This window comes from Halictus rubicundus, chromosome 4 (genome assembly GCF_050948215.1).
Source record: "Halictus rubicundus isolate RS-2024b chromosome 4, iyHalRubi1_principal, whole genome shotgun sequence".
In the NCBI taxonomy this organism is placed as follows: domain Eukaryota; kingdom Metazoa; phylum Arthropoda; class Insecta; order Hymenoptera; family Halictidae; genus Halictus; species Halictus rubicundus.
Window position 1 is genome coordinate 14470942 of NC_135152.1, and position 23203 is coordinate 14494144.

The window sequence follows — 23203 nt, forward strand, 5'->3', positions numbered from 1 at the left end:
CTCCGAGCCTATTGTTTTACCCGACATTGTTACAATAATTCATTTTTTATTGTAGACCTTCTCCATTTACCTGTCTCAATTCCTGTCTCAAAAATAACTTCATACCGAGGGGATGTTCGTAAGACAAAGGAATATAATCAGTTTTTAGGAATAGATTGAATAAAGAGCAGGTGGTAAACCGCACGGGCGCGAAACGCCTTTTCTGACGGAGGGGCTGCACGCAAGCCATTGCAACTCCTTTAGGAGTAACTATTTCTGCCTAAAAAAAATATTTCTAATTACGCCAACAGTGTAGTAGAACAGACCAAAAATTTCGAAAAGATTGCTCGAACCAATTGGTTAAAATAAATTCCCAAAAAAATCACTTTCGACGATCCACAGCAGTCCTCTGAAAGTGGATTCTCTTCAAAGAAGAGATCACGTGCGATCGGAGGAGGACGGCGATACCCGTTTAATCGATTCGAGGCTCCTCGTAATCGCTTATTCGCCGATACCTTTTACCCTCTCTCTTTCTCTCTCCCCCTCTCTCTCTCTCTCTCTCTCTTTCGCTTCCCTCTTTGTCTTCGGTTCGTCGCGCGATCGACGGGAACGATCGGTCGGTTTGCAGGCGCTTGCGGATCGACGAGGAGGGCCGAGCCGCCCATAAATGTCTTCGGCCGGTTGATTGAAATTTATGTTTTAATTCATAGCCGAATGGGCGGCCGCGGGAAACGCGGCGCGCCGTATAGCAACGAGCCCGGACGACGGTGGAATGGAGGAAAAGAGTTCGAGCGAGGTTTGCGGGGTCATTTCGTTTCTCTCTGTTTGCTGTTAATTTACAGTGACGTGCCGCGGCTGAGCGCGTCCCGGGCTAATAAATTTCGAGGCCGGCCCCCGCCTTCGCGAGGACAACGTACGCTTTTCCTTCGGTCTCTCTCTCTCTCTCTCTCTCTCTCTCTCTCTCGTCCTTCCTCCGTCGTCCTTTCATCGAAAAACAGCGTACCGCCTTTGTTCCTTCTTCTTCCGCGAGCTGCTTCCTTCCTAGCGGCCGATCCTTCGTTTCCTAGCGTGCACGGGGATGCGTTGTTATATTTCGAACATCCCCCTGAGATCGAGCCGTGCGGGGAACCGGGAACGATTCCGTAAGTTAATGGGAACGCCTCGTAATGAGACGAGACGGAAGTCTTCGCTCCGGGGCTCCGGGCTCTGTCTGCGCGGTAATGCTGATGGTCGTGCAAGCAGAAACACTATTTAATGGATTGCTGCGTCGATCGGTGAGCTGGAACCAGTAGCTGATGACTGCTACGAATTTTTGTACGGTTCCCGGTGTCTCCTAGCTACCTTTGTGCTAAAAATTAAATAGGAACCTCGCTAACGTTTCTTAACCTTCCGCCTTACAATTTAATTCGAAGGTTTAAATTAAAACATCGAGCTGCTTCAAAATCAATTTAGAATGGTCAGGTTGGTGCTACATATGCTGGTTTGTGATCGAAATATCAAAACCAATGGCGTCTCTGAGACGTCGTTCTTGTCTGAAAATGCATTTTTTCCATAGGAGCACTTTAGCGTCCACAATTTCAAAACCAGAGATCTACAGTATTCTGACAATACAGTATATTAGACAGAATATTGGAAGCTACTCCGCGGAAGTTCCGCAACTCGGAGAAGTCTGTTCTGCAGTGTACACGCAGCCTAAGACAACAGCTAGAAGATATCTCTGTATCGAAAGCGAACTCGGTGTTCGGTTTACGTAACGATGATCGCATTCCCTAAAACTCAAAGGGCCTCCCTTCTCTTTCAATCTCCACCCTCGCCGACTGTATTTCCCCGCTTGATCCTTTCCGTGACTACATTTCATAACAGCATTTTCGTTCCCCGCTACGAACGAAGGGGATCGCGAGGGCTTCGGCTAGCCCGAAGTAAAAGAATCGCGATTGGTCACTACCATAACAGGAAACAGGGTATGTATGGTATCGATTTCGTTGATGTACTACGGTTCTCCTCGCGTTATGGCTCCGCGGTTACAGTTTCCGACGAATAGGATTCTCGAACGAAACCGAGCGACCATCGAGAGAAAGAACGCGCGCGGTGTAATCATTCGAACGAGTATTAATCTATTCGCTGTTGTCCGGACAAGGCAGTTTAATCAAGTCAAGGCGGCGTTCGCTGGTGAAAGAAGCACGAACGCGAAACTTCCCGAGGCGTTTTATAGTCCTGGAAATATTCAGGGGTGTTGGATGGAACCGTACAATGGAAGCGTTGAGTACCTCGAAGGTGCAAGAAAAATTCCGGCGAGGGTGGAAGAGGCTGTTTCCCGTTTATGTAAATATAAACAACGCTCCTCCAGTTACGGGAACGAAGTGCGTGAAATCGTAAAACGCAAATCAGGCAACGGATACGGTCGATTGAATACGCCGAAGTGGAGGATTCGATAAACGGCGGGCCTGCTTGATTTACGAAACAAAAAGGGAGGAACCTGAACTAAATCAATTCGAAGTCGAGCAAACTTTCGGAGTGACGATATAAATTAAAGATTCGGATGGCTTCGGTAATTCTAGTTTGTATTTTCCTTTGAACCTGTAAATAACGAATCACCTTCTACGTTTCGTCCATTTAGCGCTTTACTCCGCGTTTCACGTGTAAACCTTCGCGTGTAGACACGTTTATCGCTTTGAAGAAAAAGTTACACATGCTCCGGAACGTAAAAAGTGGAAAACCGCTATAAATTTTGATTCCAACGTGTAAAACAACGAAACAGCTAACGACGCACTTCGATCGTCCAGTGTATTCGCTCTTAAAAAACTTTTTGCTATTTTCTTTTCCCCGTGGTATTTTCTTGGTTTCGTTTTTCGTCAAACTCCGGTGGCGCAACAATTGATCAAGTTCATAAATTTGGTGGCTTCGCGACCGGCGAATGTTTACCGTCAACTACCCGTCATTGTTTTTGATAAATTCGCGTTGTTTCGAGTGCGACGGATAAGCAAAACATTTAAAAATAATATTCGCCGGAATGTCCAGGCGGTCCGAGAGCTCGGGAAATTCAATATTTCATAAAAAAAATATGTTATTACACAGAATATTGGATATTTGGACTAGGATAGTTTTTACATTGAAGCGCATAAACGGAATACGTGGAATATGCTCGTCGCAAACATGGCATCGTTCCTCGACTGGCTAGTTTATGCCAAGTCACTACTAGAAACAGACAACACCGCTCACAGTCAATGTTTGCTCTTATGAGGGCGAGTGGAAACAACGATTAATGGGCACACACGTCAGCCAAGTTCGGCTTCATGCTGTGCGTGCTCCATGAATTTTTCACAATCGGTTTCCGCAGAAATGAAGATTCGTTTAGCTTCAATTCGTTCCACTTTTTCCACTTGCATTTTGACGAAGAGTTATCGCTCGACAGATTTTCATAGAAAGGGCAAATTGATACAGTGATAAATCGCGAAACTGAAATAAAATGGAATTTTACTGGTTTCTATTAACTGTGCCAGTGAATTAAATATAACGGGAGGAAAAAATTAAACCTGTACTCTTTTATGGAGATCTTTGTAAATTGTTTGCGATTTAAGACTAATAGTTAGTTATTTATTTTGATATGGTAAAGATATCTTGGACTCCATTATTTTTTTTTTTTTAGGAAATTCAGTTCAGTCTCTCTCCTTTCTTCACAATTGAGTCCGACTCATTTACTTAAAAAATTCTATTTCGCACTCAGCGCGTGTTTTAACGTTTTCAGTTTGAACTTAAAGGTTCGCAACGACTATGTTTGACAAGAAGGTTGTGGAAAAGGAGGACAGAGGGGGGCAGTGTATAGTTGTCTGTAAAACCGCATCGACGCGTGCAAACCATCGTGAAAAATGGCGTCGCGTACAAATTATTCGAACGGCCAGTATTTCCCCGTGGCAGTGATTTATCGTAAACGAGCAATCAATACATTTCACAAATTTTTTGGTCGCACGGTCGGCCGGGCGTTACCATTTTTTCGGGGAGTATTTTTATTTCTTTCTCCCAGCGAAAATAAAAGGTTTCGTGGACCGACGGGTTATCGCCTCCGTGGAACCGCGATATTCGATTGTTACACAGGAGAATCGCGGGATGAAAACGTCGATGGAAAATGGTGCAGCGTCTAGTCGCGAAATGGCAAGGATTAAATGTGCTGCGCATTCGATGCGACAATGCAAAAGGTGTTCAAATATTGCAACTCGTGCGATAAATACCAACCGACAAATAATACGTTTTAAAATACACATATTTTTCTCCTCAACAGAAAAGAGCACAGTATCGAGAGTTCAATTGTTTCATGGAAATTCTAATAACGCATTTTATGCTTTACAGTTTCCATTGAATGACGATGTAAACGATGCGAATAAAAATGTTTAAGGTAACTAATAATTTGTATTTCTCATGCCTATCGCGTATAACAAATAATTGAATGCGTTCGTTATTCTGAATAACATTTGTCCAGCACTTTATATAAGCACACAGTGCGCGGATTACCGGTTTCAGAGTTCATAGAATATCTCGATAATGATTGCAGCTTACCATTTTAATGAGAAAATGGCGGACACGCGCAGATTTGTGAAGCTGCCAATAGCAGCGCGTACGAGTACCAACAAATAAACGATTCGCGTCAGCTAAATCGAAAATCGCTTATTACCCTCGATGTATCGCCGTGCGTTATTTATTCCGCGAACGCCGAACAGTTCTCGGGGATAAAAACGCGGCCGGAGTGCACGTGAATCTTACAAATGCGCGACGCATGTAAGTTTCCAAGATGGACGACGAGCCGTCGGTTTTACGCGAAACTTGAACTTTCGAATATCTCATTAATTCCGAAATGTCTGCCACTGGCAGTCATAAGTTCCGACGCTCGTGGCTGTTCCAAAAGTTCAGAAGTATCGCGCACCAAAGGCGAAATAAAGAAACGCCCCCGAAACTTCCGGCGACTTCGAAACGAACGTGGAACGGGCAGGTTCGACTTAACATGGGAGCGACTAATGAACCGTTTCGTTAATGAGGCCCTGGTATGGCCAATGGAGATCAAAAATGTTCCCAGCGTGGCGGCAGACTCTTGTGAAAATATTTGACATACGATTTCCTTCTACCTCTGTTCTTCGCGAAAACAAGCCCCGAAATTAGGGGCGAGAAACATAACTTGGTATAGTATCTTGTGGATCCATTAGATCTAAAGATTAGACGAAACAGCAAGCATAAGGAAAGTGAAATTGTAATAACTGGACTGCGGAGATGAAAATAAAATGGTGAAATACAAAACTTGTGAAGACGTTAAAACAATTTCTCTGTATTGTCACATTATTTTCGACGTATTAAAAGAATCAAAAGGAAAAATAAATGGATTAACGCGAGGTTAAAAATTGACAGGAATATACTCTCCTCTTTCATATGTTATTTCAACAAGTTGAGCTCAGCAGAATCTGCTTCCAGAGCCGGATTTCTTATTAAAAAATACAAAATTTTACCATTTAACCATTCTCTATCTTTTCCTGTGAGTAGACTTCTCTGTCAATTGTATTCTCTCAAATATTTTTTCAAGTACTTATAAAATCAAGAAATAAATCTAAGTAGAAAATTACGTAATTCGTTGTTACATAAATTGCAACTCCTGCCAATGCTTTGGAACTGTGTATACCGTTCCCGATTATTAACAGTTTCATCGCGGAGCAAATATTTCCGAAATAAAAGCAAAGCCATTTCATTAAAGGGGAGATAATCCCAAATTATTTACATTTTTCCGAGCATAAATGGCCTTTCCAAGCGCGTTGTTTCCATAAATGTACGCAAACACGAGGGCTTTAAATGGATCGGATCGTGCCGGAATAAAAAACAAGTGCGTTCATTTTGATGCACTGGCGGCACCGTTGATGTGCCAATTGTATTGCAAAATCCTTAAGCTAGATTTTCGCAGTGCTACGGTCAGTTGCCATCGGCCATTGAAAACCTTTTGTAAAAATTCGCGGAGCGCGAATAGTTTGAACATCGTTCAACAAATTCCATTGAAAGCCACTCTGACGGCAGTTTGACAGCGGATAGCGTCTGTCAGTATCGAATAATAGCGTGAATGAGGCTCTAGGAATAATTCCGGCATATCGATATACTGTAAAAACATATTAACCGGAGTGGAACACAATCTCATTTGCAAATTACGAATATACACGATACTATTCATTCCCGATAACAAATAGCCAATTTACCTTGAACCGCGTAAGCCGTGCTCGGCTTGTGTGCGCAACCATAATTCCTGGCCGTTCTCGCAAAACGTCGAAGAACTGAAACATAAGGCGTTGCATACCTTTGAAAGATTGTAGAATAAAGGAATATCAACAATTTTTTTCATTCACGAAATTATGTTTCTTTAAAAAGTTAGTAGTTTGTTTTATAGTATTTCGGGTTTTCAAAAGAAGTTCTTTCCGATGTCGATTTTGAAAAAATCCATTTTTAAGGCAGCTATTTGAGCTTAAATATATAATTCTTCACCTGAACATCTTCTTTTGTCTCAAAATAAAAAGAGAAAAATGTAAAAGTAAAAAATTTGCTTTCTTAAGGATCGGATAATGGTTTTTTCAGATATTTCTGGTACCGACGTAGAAAACTTAATTCCGAGAAAAACGCGTTTGAAGTTTCAATTATCCGTCACCGATTTAACGAATTCCCAAACAAAACTTTGAAGGAATATTCCACAACGCTCGTACCGCCAATGGAACGTACCGTTTTTGAATAATCGATTTCTTTATTTCATCAAAGGTATGCAGGGCCGATCTGCGCGAATTCAACCTTCCCCTATGCAGCAACGGAATCCACCCCCGCACGGAGTCACGTGACACCGCTGACTCGTAATTCTCGCTCTCCCTCTCTTTCTCAATCCTCCGTTATCATCCCCCGTTTCTCCGACCTACTTTCCATCTTCACGGACGGAACTTCGTCGTTTGTGTTGGCGGTTCGATCGTTTAATTAGCCCATAAATTAACATCGAATTATGCGGCCCTCGATTGTACTTCTTCTCCCCGTAGGATTGTGATTCTCCGCGCCCGGATATTTCTTCGCAGCATCGCGCGAGTTTTCCGGGGCACGGTTTTTGCACCGATGATTTGCGTGCCCGTTGCTGTTTTCGACGGCGTCGTTCCGTGCGATGACTCCCCGGAATTGATGACGCAAACCACCCCCGCGGCCGGACCGTTAATGCTTTCCTGTTTCCCGCGCAGTGGAGCGGGACCGCCTATGGTCAGACAGAACGCTGCCGCGATCCGGCCTCTCAGCTATCGATTAAATACCACGCCGTTTTGTATCGATTTAATATTTCTCCGGCCGCAGCCACTGTGTTAGTTCAATAGTGGGCCGCGGCGACTTTCTAGATACGTACAATGGCTAATAGGTTTTCCGTGGCACCGGATGTCCGTCCTTTTCTAAACGCCGAACCGCCGAGTCACGCGATTCGCCTAATAACCGATGTCCCGCTATCCTGCTCGAAAGGATACCACGCATAGTGTCAGACGTACACGCTCGATTCTCGCGTATTAGGCCAGTTACCCATCTGGCGATACAAGCTAGGAGGTGAATCTACAAGATAAGTCGGAAAGCAAAAATAATTTGCTTCGGATCTTAGCACAGTAACTCTCAGCTGTGTCTCCGAATTTACTATAGAATTATTTTAGATTTAATTTCATTAAAATATTCTCTACAAAAGCTTCCTCATTTTTGTGAAACCAAATGAAGATCGTCAACATAGTAACTTGCAATTGCAACGAGTAATGGAACAGTCCTTAGATCCACGATTTTCTGAACGAAATTAATGGCATAGCTTCTGAAATAATGTCTGAAGTCGCACGAAAGCAATTAACACTAGGTTTACGGAGCATTAAAAGTGAGTATTTTACATTACTTTATACAAGTAAGAAGAATGTGTCTATCCAAGTTTTCAGTCGTTTTTTAAATAATATATACCTAAGGAAATAAGTTTGTTGAGTAATTCCACGTAGATGGATCTCTTCAGGATCTCAATAATCGTAAATTAAAAATATTAGAATCCGTCATTTTGACGGGCCCCGTAAACCTAGTGTTAATAACGTGTCCCGTTGCGACATGTTCGGTGGCCCTAAGCTTTGTATGCGTTCGGAATCGTCACGCTCCCGTATAGAAAACCAGGTCAAGATTGTTTGGAAAGGATAACCAAGACGCTTATCAGCCGGATCGCCATAAAGCAGAATCTTCGGGCTCGGATAAAGCGTTGCAGAGTCGCAGAATTAGATGCAAACGATGCATCGGAGCAGAGGACCGACTGTATCCCAAGTGCGGGGGCCCCTTTGTGGATCCACACAATGTGCTTCATAAATTGCATAATCTTGCTTTTATCATGCAAAGTGGATCGGCGCGTAATTACGTCAGTATGGGCGGCGAACACTCGAAGAAGCGTTCGAACCTACCGAGCTGTGAAATAAGCCGGGTTTATAGTGAAAGAAAAAACACCGGAGTGGATCGTATCGGCGATGAGTACTGCCCATAAAATTTTTCATCGCGACTGTACACCGCATAAATACGATCGTAACTTTTCTAATCTCCGGGACGAAGAGCGCCGACACGTATGGACGCCACCCCGGGAAAATACCGACTTCGCCCGGCGAGTTTCGCCATTTTTTGCTGGAACTCGTTTAACAAAGCCGATTATTTTCGATGGAACGGCCGACGAAACCCTCGAAGACACGTACTTTCGCTATCAACGCGTTTCGCCGGGAAGAACCATCGACGCGACCCAGAAATTAAAGCGCATACTCGCGAATACGGCACGCAGAAATTTTACCTTGTCTGCTCCTATAAATGCTTATGTTGCTCTTGCCAATTTTCCTCTTTTCGTCGAATTTTCGCTAAACCTTACTTGGCGAAATATTTACTTCACGTAAAAACGACGAATTAAACGAATACTTCACTCTTAGCAAAATCTGTTTACGGTTATTAATTAACACGTTCGGCGCCGCGTCACCCATGTTTGGGTGACGGAATTATTTGTGCAGGGTTTAAAATGAATTTTTACGTTGATATATTCATTGTACTAAACTTGATTAGGATCTGTAACATGCAAGAAAGTTGTAGGATTACTCAGTATCATACATTTAATTTTCTGCAATTTTTATTTCATTAAACTCATTGTTTATATCTTTAGTGTTAATATTGTATTCGAAAATGTTCATTATGTTGTCTGAATCCTAGTTTATAAGCCACCTATGTAATGTAACGTTAGCATGCACTGCCATGTGCATGCTGCTAATAATCCCATGTGGGGTTTTATAGCTTAACAAAAAAAAAAAAAATAACACTTTGATTTTATGGAATTTTTGGGGTTTCTAGTTGGCCGTTCAAAGTGTTAAAATAAACGTTCTCTCCGACTGGATTTCCTTGTTATTGTCAACGTGAAACCATTGGAGAATATACCGAACACAAGCTTGCTTTTTCTTCTAAGAAATTATAGACGAGGTTCTAATCACTGTAACCACAAAATAAATCGTAACGCAGTAGGTGAAAGGGTGCGTAAATAATTATGTGAGCGATATTTCGAGCCTAAGCGGAACGATTGTTTCGAGCCAGCCAATAGAGAGCTCCATTTATCTATCTCCGACTGCTTATAAATCGCTGTTTGTAATTGAGCGAACGATTGCGATTGAGTTGAAAGATTTATGCGGTCGGCGCAGGCGAGCCGAGCGTCTGGAACAGCAGCGGTGCCCGGAATAAATTTGAACAGCGGTAAATGTATTAATAAAACATCGATAAAATAAATCTGGTGGCCCGGGAGGGAACGATCGTGCACGCCGGGAGAGCCGGAGATAGGAAAGAAGCGACGCGGACCGCTGGACGAAAATCGTTTGGAGCGAATTCAATCTCGAAACAGTTGGGCAAACGCGAGGGTACTCGGACGGTCCGGGGGTAGAACGAGAAGTTTAGCTCGCAGAATCTCCTGGGTGTATCGCGGAAACGCCAAAATCTGCCGGCGGGCAGCGCCGGGTATCGCCATGCGAGCCGGTGGAATTGGCGTGGTCCCATCGGACATAAATTTCAATCAACGGCAGCGACGACGCTCCGCCGTCGACGGCAGTTCGAAGGGAGCCCGAAATACAATCGCGTCCTCATTGAAGGCGTCGCTCGCATACTTCGACCCCCACCGATATTTATTGCTACCTGATCGAAGGTACGCTGATTGGTTCACGTCGATCTATCGTTCCTGCGCGGCAACACGACCCACGGAAACGTAAATTCCGCACCGGCCCCGCTCCCGTTGATTGGCTCCCGGGACGCGAAATTTGCATTAAACAAAACCCACGACGTCCTTATCGCCGATCGATAACCTCGCAATGGCTTCATCCACTAAGAGCCCACTCTACCGAAAACAACGCATTTTTGTCTGCGAATTAATTTTTTGCAAAATTACTGTAACAATTCTTGGAGACAACATTCCAAAATAAAATTACCCTCGGACGATTTTGACTATTTTTGACTATCTAGGTCCATTCGAATTTTTACGCATTCACAATGCCTTCGTAATTCACAAGGGCAGGCCGAGACAAATGGGACCAAGTCCATTTTTGTTTAACACGTTGACTGCCATGTCACCCACATGTGGGTAACGGAGATATTTGTTCAGGTTTTACAATGAATTTTTCCGTTAATATATTCATTGTACCAAACTTGATTAGGATTTGTAAAATGCAAGAAAGTTGGAGGACAATATCATACGTTTAATTTTTATTTCATTAATTAACTTACTTTGATTTTATGGAACTTTTGTGGTTTCTAGTTTGGCAGTCAAAGTGTTAAATGAGATATCAGATGATTTGTACATTTGTATTTTTTTTTCGTCAAGAAACAATGCACTTGCCCCACTTTCAAATTAAAGGGTCCGTATGCTGTAGTCCAACACTCAAGCGTTTTTAAAAGATTAATAAAAGAAGGATACTAGGAAGAAAGGTGAAATGGTGGGGTTGGAATCCTGTTCACTTTGAACGTTCTTTTATTTTACCCTGTTTGCGACAGTTATGTAAGGCTGAATGATAACCGTCGATCGTGTACCAAGGACGCCTAATAAGTGCTCGTGTGTTGTATTGACACGCTGGACCTTTCGCTTGATGTGGGAAAGCAATTTGTTTTATTATTGCACAATATTTCTCGGGAAGAAGTCAATTTGGAGGCACGACATACATATTTCAACGTTCTTGAATAAATCGGTTCTTGAGAAAGCGAAGAAAGTAAAACGAGAAAGAAAGAAAAGTAATCATACTCCTGGTGAACGGGAACCCAACCCAGGGCCTCCATTTTACCATCCCACTTCGTCAATGCAGGTTCCGTAACTTCCACATTCATATTGCATACTGTAGATACTTCATTTTAATTGTTGATGCTTTCGAAAGAAAGAAAATGTTTTGCATCGATTGTAGAAAAGAGGAATTAAATGAAAGTCTATTTTATCCCTTAATTATTTTGATGAATTGAAAACAGCATAAGAATGCTCTTAGATTTTTCTGGTCCTTTACTGTTTTAGCCCAGCATATTTCGTCAGTAAATCTGCAGTCTAGTTATAAATGTACCGGTATTGTTTCAGAACGTATACAATTCCATTATACGTCCTCTGTTTTATTCGTTCGCTTTTTAAAACATTCCCGGATCATTGAAAACGACAGAGAACAGAAAATAAACAAAGAATTCCCTTGAATGTTGATTAAGAACGACAGTAATACCGAGTCGTAGAATTTATAAAGTGACACAATGTTTCCTCCTGTCTCCGTTCCTATCAGTGTTTATCGTTTTTATTTCGGACGGAAATACACTTTTAACCTACACTCTTTCGATTTTGACGTCCCAGAGATTCAACGGCGAGATTGTTCGACCTACTTCAAAACCTCGACGTCAGGCTAAATCAATTTCCCATTTTTATGTTTTTAATCAATCTCCGATGATTCTATCAATGCTACACAGTTTCTCCGTCTGCCGTTTCCTTCGGCACTTTTGTATCCGATTTCCCCTGGAACTAAAAGCAGCGATATCCATTGCAGTGTACTCTGAGAACAAACTTCCTGCAACAAATTAAAATTGAAGTTTCCCCGCTTCATACGTGCTCGACGCGTTACAATTCAACAATTGCATTTATAGTTGCAGCTCACTCGAACCAATTAATTCCTGAAAATATTTAGAACAAGGTATCAATGCTCCACTGAGGACAACGGTGAAGAATACATACTCAAAAATAAACCCTATACTGCAAAAAGAATTATACTTTTTAGAATATTTAGAACACAGGCTGCTTCACCGGAAACCGTACAAGAATACGTGTTTCCTCTTCAACGATCGGTACAGAACTAAAGGCGAAACAAATGCTTTGCAAATAATTGATTACTTACGGGTACCCCTAATATTGTAGAATATCTGAGAACATACTTTGAGCATCCTAAAGTTCATGGACTCGTAGCGGAGCATGTCGGAGGCGGAAGATTGAAATCGGAGGAAGAAAATCAGCTTACGTGTCGTCGGGTTTCGATCGTCGACGTGTTTCCCTGGATCTACCGTCGGGGTCACGTCGATCCGGCCGATACAAGCCGGACCGACACCTGTCACACCCTCGTAAAACGAAAATTGCTTCATTAAGCTTTCCTTAGCTGGTCCGAAGACGGTTTGTTTACTGATCGGCACCGGGGCCGTTCAACCGTGCCGTGTTACTGGGAAGTGACATTCCCCGACAATCGGGCCTGTTCTCTTATTCAAGTACCTATTCCGGGGAAACGAAGCAGCGCGTCAGAATATTGCCTTCCTGCGTTCATTGGCAGGTTTTAATTAACTTCGCGTTCGGAAAAGTAATAATAACAACGCGCGCGCGCACTTTACATAAACTCGATAACCGGCGGACGCGAGGCTGCCGAGAACGGCCACGCGGCGACTCAGATTGATTCGAGAAACGTTGCATTGTGCCCTCGTTATTGCACGGCTGCTGAGAGCATTCTCGAGTGCATCCGACTGTAACGGACCAGCCGTGATTGCTTGGAATTTTCAAGCGGAGATATTACTTTGTTCGCTTCACCTCGAACAACCGACTAACCGGAGATGTTTCGTGGTATTTAATAAACGATTAACGACTCCGTTTTCGCTTAAAACGTTCCACGCTCTAAGGCCGCCCTGGCCAACGTTAATCCCGGCCTGTGTATGAATGGTCATTACAGTGGACCGGCCATTTTACCTAAATCGTTGTAGGCTACGTTTGGGTAATGTAGGACAGCGCAATACGACACGTCACAGAATCTTGACGAAGAAGCAACGGAATTAAATGTTGGTATTAGCTTCTTAGAACCCGTAAAGAATTATTTAGAAGAAAAAGGTGTCCCTATTAATTGCGATAATCAGTCGAAAGTAAATGCAGTAAAATCGTGCCTGGTTTGTGTGTGATCCAGATTCAAAATTCTGAATCTCGGAGAACGGAATAAAATCGTGGAAAATCGTGAATTCGCGTAACGGCACGCAGTCAGTTGTCAGTATTTCGCCGAGCGGTAAACCGAAAGATCGATGACGCACGAAAAATAGGTAGCGCACCGTGTCTGTCGGGAAGTTTCCCGCAGCTGAACGCATAGCGGCGGCAACTTGTTCCCATTCATCGTGCAGTTTACACGATCGCGCTTGTTCCGGTAGCATCCGGCCCGGAAACTTCCTTAAACAAGAACGCCCGAAGGACCTTCGCAATTAGTAAATTCAACGGCCGGGACGCATCCAGCCGCGAAAGAAAAGTAAGAAACCGCGTGTCTCGTTAAGGTAACGCGGCGAGAACGGAAGTTTGATTAGTCGGCAGCCCGTGCAAGCAGAATATTAGCGATCGTAGACGGGAACTTGTTCATTAATGGATCGGGCAGAGTTGGACGCCTTGGTAAATCCACGTTGTAATCTGACGACTGGATCGGGGCCGGCAATTGAAACTGCCAGCAACAGCCGAACAGTTCCAAGCCGCCGCGGTTTCGGAGGCTCTGTCTGCAACTAATATACGCGCGTGTAATTAGTTGTGTCGCGCTCGATACTGCGCTCCCCGCCTGATTTGTTGTTGGCTATAGTAATTTTATTGCCCCCCCCCCCCCGCCCTCATCCCCGTCCGCGTCTCGATCGACCCAGCATCTGCTCCTACGACTATCGTTGCTGGCTATTTAACAATCGGTCGAAATTAATGGCGACAGCGGAGAAACTTCTGGCAATTAGTGACTCGAATCACTGTACTTGTTTAGAAAATATATAGATAGACGTTTTCTCGCCTTTGGAGAGGGTAAAATGAGAATTCCAAATTTTTGTGGGGACTCTCTTCAGTCTTGAAGATGAATGTGGTTTATGGGTTTTTATAAATTGATCTTACTATATTTAAAGTTTAGAGAGACTAGTTGTTTCATTTATGTAATCCTTACGGAACCGAAAACGATATACGAGCCGTTTGCAGGGCAAATTGATTAAACACTCGGTCGAATAAAATACTTGACTAACTCTTTCGTTTTATCATTGTAATTTCCTTAATTACTCGGACCAATAGAATGGCAAAAATGGAATAACTGTTCAAAATGAATGTGTAGAATTTCATTTTGTGGAGTTCATCGATTTGTCCAATGGGCGGCTCGTATCGTTGGCTACGTTTCCAAAAGTGTTTTGACAAAGACAAATCGTTGCGCATGTGTTGGCACGCGATAGTGCGCTTTGCATTTTACAAAAGTTACACGATTTTCTTCTCAATCTTCATCTACGTCTGCTCGGCACGATACTTGTACGTTTAGTTATTTTTCAATCGGTATTAAACAGGTTAATGTATCGCATTGTCAGGGATCAACAGTAATTTATTTTTTCAATTTATGCTTTATTATCCCACTTACCTTTGAATGTTCTTTCTATAATTGCACGAGTAAATTGCTTTCTCGTCCGGTTGCTCTGGCTCGAAATGAATATTTTCGTGCGAGAATAGTTTGTACATATTTCGAACGTGGCCAGTGCTTGATTCGCCTCTCAATTTCATTTGAATTTTAAATTAATAGAACAGAGCGAATCAATCATGATCAAACTAAATTTACTTTTAGAATCATTTATTCGCCAGGGAGTTGATAATGGCCGACTCAATAAATTACGCGACCGAAGCGTTCTGTGATATTCTCTGCGTCAAACGATAATTTGTAAACGGATCGATAGACGGCGGATTTTGTGCGTTTCTGGCAGCAACGAACAGGTGAAATGTAAAACATAAAACATTGAAAGAAACATCGAAAAAATTTCCGGGTATCAATGTATCCTCACGAGTTTATTAAAATCGTTACAGGAAGAAACAAATATTCGTCTGGTTCCAATACTTGCAATTGCTGGAGAAAATTTTTGTTTCGCATAAAACTCTGCAGTCTACTGATCAACATTCGTGCGTAAAAATATATTGAAATCCATAACTTTCATAACTGTACCACGAATAACAGAATTCGGTAATGTAAATTCACCGAAAAATTTCTAAAATAACGTTACCTTGATCGCGAACTAAATTTTAACCAAAATCTCGCTTCTAACGCGAGAATTTGAATTAATTAATAAATCTGAAAGCTTCACGCGGACCCTAATGAAAACGTGAGGTGATGTAAAAGGATTAGCGAGGAGAAAAGAAAGGCGAAGAGAATTCGAGGCGGGACTTTAGAAAAACATTTACATATTTATATATATATAAAATATAATACAATTTGTTACAGTGTAGATGATAGTGTAGCGTTTAGACGTTAATATCCAGTGTAAATTAGGTATAAATCTAAGAGCGGTATGGAAGGACAGGGCGCCCGGTATGCGTACGAATTCTGAGCGTGCGTCCGCGCCTGTGCGTTTCGCAATGCGTTCCCGGAGCGCACGGGCGCGCGTCGCTGCGGTTTTGCGCTTCTTTCATCATTTCTTTCTTTCTTTTATTTCGTCGCTTTTTGTTCAAACATGGTTACATGTAAATTATAAAGATACAAGATACTATTTAGCTAGCTACCGGAATTCGAGTGTAGGTGCCTATAAAGAGTCCGGGACGTAATTTTAAATCTAAAAACTATATACAGGATACCTATGTACACGCACACGCTATCCGCTCGATTCCTTTACCCATTCCTGGTGTTTTGTTGCTTGCGTTGCTGCCCGGTGACCCAATATATATATATGTATATATATATTCGGGGAACGGGCCGCTGGTATCGTTCTCTAATCTTTTACTACATACAGTACATACACATGTCCGATTTCCTGGCCCCTCGTCGCGTTTTCGTCGGCCGCGTGTCAATCGAGTCGTGTTTACCGAGGTCGGCGTCTCTAATGGCCGTGCGTCGCTGAATCCGATCGAGCTAATCAGGCAAATCGGAACGACGCGAAACAATTTCGCGAACAACTGAATCTCTCTTTCTCTGAATCTTCGTTCTTCTTCGTCTCCGTGTCTCAGGTACTGCTCTCTCGCCGCTTATTCAGAACCGAATGAACGCGCCTCCGAGTGTATATTGTACAATGTGCAATCTGATCTGACGCAGAAACGACCGGATAATCCGTGAACGAACGCCGGCCCCGGTAGGACCACGGTCGATTTACAATTCGATTTACGTTCGACGCGTTCGATAGCGCGACGGGCGCCAGGAGTTCTCGGCTTAAAAGACGAACCAGCTAACGTACACACGATGCAAGATCATTTTTGTGTTTTTTGTGTTTTTTTTTTCAATTCTTTTTCTCTTTAGTATAAATGCGTAATATTCGTTCCCTATGTATCTAACATAATTATACCAGGTATAAATGACATTTACTTGTGACACTTTGCTTGATTGTTCTGGTCAATATCACCGGCAGTTCCTATCACCATTCTTTAACACTCCAACCGGAAAATCATCTTTTCTCGGAATCCCCTCTTAGACGCAATGTCGACGACGACGACGACGACAACGAGGACGGCGTCGCGACGCCGTGACCGAAATCAAACGTCGACGTCGCGGCGCGGAAGAAGTCGCGGAACGACTCCGTCCGTCGCCGCTCTCTCGCACAGCCGATTTTAACGAGCTCCTTCGGCGATGATAAATCATCGCTTGTCCCCTTGGCGGATCGCACGGTTACGTGGTACACGCAGCGCAGAAATTCGAGGGAAAGAAAGCGACAGTGGTTCTCGTCTCGTTTCACAAGCTCCTCCGTACCTCTCTCTATTCTCACTCGCTCTTTGCAGATCAACCTACGCTCGATCGTCGGGCGACTGCGAACACTATGCCGGGCCACGAGTCATGAAAATGTAACAACCGCGGTCAATTTAATCGATCGTCGTACCTACTTCCTCGTACTTTGTGGATTTTTGCGATTATTTCCGCGACTGTTTCACTCTGGAATTTGACTTGCAGGTTTTGCGCGATCGTATCGAACACGTCCTTTGGTGGATCGAAATCCGTCGGTGTTTATCAAAGTGTTGCTATCAATGGAAACATTTATCGTAACACCGAATGTTTCGGAATTGCACAGCGGAACGGATATACTCAGTTTAAATAGACGAAAGACTGTTGTACAGTGATTTCTCTATATATGTCGCCAAGGCCTGGATGATAAACGTCGCGGAATTATCCCCACTTCCCCACGAAGCTCGAGAGGTCTGGCAAGACCCGCGTTGCTGACGTATATCGAGAGTTCGCTGTATTTCAATCTCGTCACTGTAAAATCGATTTGAAAACTCCGATAGTTTAGTACGAAAATGTAAGTATAAACAGCACATGCTTTTTAATATTTCAGTATCGCATGATTTCGGTCTACTGTGCGCTGGAATTGAATAAAAATTTGAGTTCGCGAGGATCGTACGGAAAACTTCCGCAGAGATAAAATCTCAGCGGTCTTGTACAGCCAATGAAATCACAGAAACCGTGCCCCGAAGTGAATTAACGTTTCAATTAGTTAGTTTGGGACCGAGAGAAGCCAACAGAGGGTCCGCACTCGCCCAACACAGCCATCGCGCTCGAATCGCATATGATCGGCGACGACGATTCTCCGAGCACAATGTCCATTTTCACATCTCGTGTATGAGTACGCGTGTGTTCGTGTATATGTAGACTCGATGATGCTCGATGTAACAAATGAAGAACGGCGAACGTAAGAAGGGTATGGCAGTTCGAAGTTGGGTAAGCCGACGACGTTAGCGAAGTTGGCAATGTGGTTGGCGGCAGTTAGTTCTTCCCGGCAAACTCGATTCGACGATTACACGATGGACAATGATGATGAGGATCGAAAGAAAGGTGGGTTGTTCGTTTTTCTTTTTTTTTTTTTTTGGTTTTTCTTTTTCGCTCATTTTTTGACGCCTAATTGTGTGTTTCCGCGTAGTGTTTGGTGATCTCGCTCGACTGCCCTCTACGGTCTTCTACACATACAGATCCCCTATGACATTCACGAATAATCGTAGTATTAAATTGTAAAATGTGGCTACGCGTTTATCCATTACCGATTAGTCGACTACAGGAGGTTTCCTACTACGCTAGGGAGAAAGTTTGATCATCGACAACACCGGTCGTCGCCGTGGACGTCCCACGGACTGCTTCGACGACCGTGATGGAAAAAATCGTACGCGAATCAAGTCGTGTAGTTCCCCGTGAAATAATTTCTCCGATGGAAACGGGCTTGCTGACCTCCCCGATTTCTCGTTCTGTCCCTTTTGTCCGGGCAGCAAGTCGCGTTCTTTTTTTCCCCGACGCTAATGGAATTCAGGAAAAGTGCACGCGTTAGGGGGACCGCGTTGACTACAACGTGCCGCCTATCGATCGCCGTGCCGCGGCGTAAGTCCTCTCGTTGCACGCCACCGCGCATGCAATTTGTATTTTCTATTTTCGGCGGATCGAAAGAAGTCGAAGAACCTCTCTCTTCCCGGCACCTTCTACCTAAATATTATTTTCTGTTCGATTTTCTAACATCTACACAGAGAGGAGAATGAGAGAGAGAGAGAGAGAGAGAGAGAGAGAGAGAGCGTCTCAGAAACGTGGATCGATCGAACAGAAAGCGAATCGCATAGAAGTGGCTATCGTCGAGCTTCAATTGTCGAATTCAATCTAATCCAGGCGCGATAGGGAAACATTCTGAATGAAGTATAGTCGCGAGTCGAGCCTGTCCCCGTACTTTTATCTTTCTCTATCGTTTCTTTGTGTGTGTGTGTGTTTTTCGTGTTACTTTAATCGCGTCGCAGAAAAACTCGTTGCATTGTTTCGAAGGTTTTTATTGTCTCGAGTGTGAACGGCGGAATGGAAAACGCGGACAGAATTTGTTGAGACTACGTCGGAAAGGCGCGAGAGAGGGGTTAGGGGTTGGGGGGGGGGAGAACTTCGTTGGATTAGCTGGGAGCGTCGAAACCCAATGAAATAATTCAGCACGCATGAAAAATTCGAAATGTTCTCCAAGAATACCGCCCCTTTGAAGCCGAGCACAAAGGAACGGAAGTGCGCGTCGTCCATCAATGGTGTGACGCAGAAATCGATCGAATTGTGGTATTCGAGGAACGTCGCGGCGACAAGTGTTCCCGCTGATGAAAGACCAGGGGCGGCGCTAATACCCCAAATTTTCGTCAGGAACTGATCTGTTTGGCTCGAGCCGAAATTCCAAAAATTCCGTGCCACGCGGAGTCATTCGGGCACCCGAACAAGACTGCAACTCAAAAATCCAGTTCCAATAGTAAAATTCGAACATGTACTATCAAACCCTCCGATTTTCGAAAAACAAGTACCAAATCAAATTTAAAAAATGCTCGATACTCGCAACAAAGCAGACTAACCAGTTCCGCTAAAACGGAGAAATCAGTTCGTGAGAGAAAAGAAAATGATATTGCACGCATTTAATGTAAGAACGATATATTTATTTATATACAAAACTTCTCGGTTAACAAAATATATAAATGTGCGCAGAAATAAAGACAGACCAGAGAGGGTGGTCTCGAGAAGCGGCTCGTACGATCGAATTCGGCTCGGTATTCGTTTCCGGTCGTACTCGCGAATGTCCCGCAAACAATGTCCACAGTATACAACACTCTATCAAGCCCTCGCGTTCGAGCGTGACGATTATGGTCGTGTTCCATCTTGCATCGATCCCCGGGTGCCCGATAAAGCACGGACGTCGGATAATCGGACGCGGCGAGGAATCTTCCGGGCTTGGACAGGATCGTTATGGAATCGGACCTCGCAGGAAAACCCGAGACCGATCGGACGCCGGTCGTAGCCGCGATTTAGGCGCGCGTCGTGAAGCCGAGGCTGCGTTTATGCTCGCGGCGAAGCGGCTCGAGAACGCGGTCGATCGCGCGTGTCCAACAAGCGAAAGAGAGTGTGTGTCGACGTGGCAAGAAGTAACTCTATACAATTAAATAAAAAATAAATAATCGCACGCCCGCTGCGGCGCGGGCACTCGGACGTCAACGTTACACGTAAGAAAACTGTACAGAATATTACAAAGGACCGTGGCGGTTTCGCGCGCACACAAACGTTGGTCGAGCGCGTCCTCTTCGTCTTCGAGTTGTCGCGTGCGCGCGCGCTCGCGCGGATCGACCAACGTTTACGTGGTCTCCGGTTCGAAAACGCACTCGTTCGTAGCTCTAATAGTAACAGAATATACAGACTCCCGGCGGGAACCAAACGGAACTGATCGCGCGACATTCTGAGCAGCTCCGTCGGAGAAGAAGGCCTAACAAGCGGTTAGGGATGCTCGGTTCCGATTCGATTCGTTAGGGGATTGATTCTTCCGGTCAATGGATCGATCTTTTCGATTTTCCCCTGAATCGAGTTTTTTGATTCGGTATTTTTCACGAGAATCGATTCCCACGTTTCGATTCGGAATCGATTTGAGAACCCATTCTTCGAGGCGAATCGAACATCCCTAATACTGGAGCTTCTTGTCGGGCGAGCACGGTCCGCTTGGTCCCTTCTCCCGGCCAGAGAAATAAAACAGCCAACAATATAAATTCTTTCGAGTCCAGAGTCACCAAAATATAATAATCCCACTCGATCGACAGGATCCTGCGTCAGCTCTTCGGTTCTCTATCCGTGGATATCTTTCGTTCGAGATCGTTAACTGCTAGAAACAGGCCAACAAACACCGGAACGCTCTGTGCTCGAGCTACGTTCTTATCGCTCACCTAAATGGACTAGAAACTTGCGTTTTCTTGGGCCGTCGCTCTGGATAGAACCCCGATGTCAAGAACGCAACGGAAGCTTAACTAAAATTTTCAACCGCGACGTGTGTGAAGCGGTGCACATGCAGAGTCTCGTCGCTGAGCCGATACAACGCACGAGATACAACGGCCGTTGTCTTCGATATGTGTGGACCAAAGAAACTTACGAAATCATGGCCTAACGAAGCGTTGAAACTCGGCAACCCCTATCGACGAGTTCTTCGCTTGTGTGTTCACTATTCTCTGAATTTGCATTAACACCTTACTAAACTGCGGGTTTTAAATAATCCGTAGAAAGTCTCGTCGATACGGATTGGCGATTCGCCGATTTTCGCCGGAAAGCTAAAATATTCTACCTCGTCTTTTGAAGACGAGCGTGACCTACCCCCAAAAAACCAAGTCGTTCGGAAACGAAAGATATCCATCGAGCGTCCTGTACGAGCACGCGATACATCATAACAATAGTGCACGAGCAGAGATCGCGAGAAGGGAGGGTGGTCGATCGTTGAGCGAGGACAACGTGGATGCCGATTCCCGACGGGCGTTCCTCTTCGAAGGAGGTGTGTACGTTTTGGCAAAGACTATGGTCGCGGCGACGAATCCCATTCGTTCCGCGCCGGTCGTTCGACGCCATCAAAAATATGTCTGGTTCCCCGGAGGTTCGGCGTGCCGTCGGGATCGGTTCCGCGGTAAAAATTGCACACGGATCTCCGCGTAGCCGGTGTTTGCAAAGGTTTCGGGGGGGAGAGGGAAGGGGTGGCGGGTCACGAAGGGTTGCGCTTCGACCACCCTGTCCTCGGTCAACAGCCAGCGAACGACAATAGTTATCATTTAGCCTAAGTGACGCGTCAGAGTGTACACCGGCACGTACTTACATGCATCTCCTCCCTGATCCAGCACGATCAACGAGAAGGATAAAACGGCCGACCTAGATAAACAGAATCGATCGATCTGTCGGTCGATCGGCGTCGATGGGACGGGCCAGTGTTCACCTGAACGCGGCGCCGCCGACAAGCATCGCTGCCAGAGCCAGGACCACCGGAAACGATACCGATCTTGCTGAGGAACTTCCGGCGGCGGGACCGTCGCTGCTGCGGGACACCTTGCTGCGAACCAATTGTCCCCGTTCGACGGCGTTCGTCTCGTCGCTGTCCGGGTCTACCGGAGCCCCGATGTCCGTGTCCTCGGGCAACAACATCGACAGCTTGTTCCTCAGCGGCTTCTTCGAGCAGGGCAGGCTCGCGTCCTCGTACGGCCTCAGGATGCGCGGGTAATGAACCTCCAGGTTCCCTGTCCCGGGAAGGGGACCCTTGCTCGTCGAACACAACGGCGTGATCGTGCCGACACGCGTCACCTCCTGGAAGTACTGGAAGTTGGTCACCCAGTCGTAACTCATTAGACGCTCCTCCAGCGTCATTCCCGCCAACTCTTTCGGCTCCTCGATTATCACCGTGCGATTGTCACTCCTGCAACACAAGGTCAACGAGACGTGAAAGACTCTGTCGGACTTCTGGGTCCGTTCGGCGATCACATTTTCAGAGCTGGGCCAGAGTTTGCTCCTAACCAGGCTTTGCGTTTTAGGTATAGTCTCCAGGACACTTCCGGAGGAAGATTGAGGGTGCATTTGTTTCATTGCTCATATTCGTGACAAGGTCTTTATCGAAATGTCAAAGTGTTAAGCTATGTCCACACGGAAGCAAAAAGTTGCAGGATGTTGGTTCAGTGTGGATATAGCATTAGACGACAAAGCGTAGAAAATTGATTTGACTGTCTTTGAGTAAAAGTTGTGGACGATGGCATAATAGAGGCTCGATTGATGGTTCGTATATGTGGGGTTCAGCATTAATTGGTAACTATAGACAATTTCGTTGCGAATCTTTTTCTCGATTAACGCCGACGAATAAGTTTGAAGCTTCGATGTTTAAAATTGCTTGCATCAATTTCTACTTTGAGATAATAAACAAGAATTGAATTAATGCAAGTATAGAAATGGATAGAATGAATGGCCAAATGGCTAAATGTCCACACTGGCCATTCAGTGAACAAAAT

General features: G+C 44.6%; 1 protein-coding gene and 1 long non-coding RNA gene across 2 annotated transcripts in view; both read right to left on the minus strand.

Moving 5' to 3' along the window:
* The window catches only part of LOC143353601 (uncharacterized), a 120843-nt gene that overhangs the window by 73103 nt on the left and 24537 nt on the right, over window positions 1-23203 (minus strand). The window lies entirely within an intron of this gene.
* Olf413 (DBH like monooxygenase olf413) overlaps window positions 19828-23203 on the minus strand; it is a 253276-nt gene continuing 249900 nt past the window's right edge. The window contains exon 9 of the mRNA XM_076786999.1: window positions 19828-22620. Within this exon, the coding sequence (XP_076643114.1) occupies window positions 22143-22620 (478 nt within the window). The 3' untranslated portion in view covers window positions 19828-22142. The remainder of the gene's footprint in view (window positions 22621-23203) is intronic.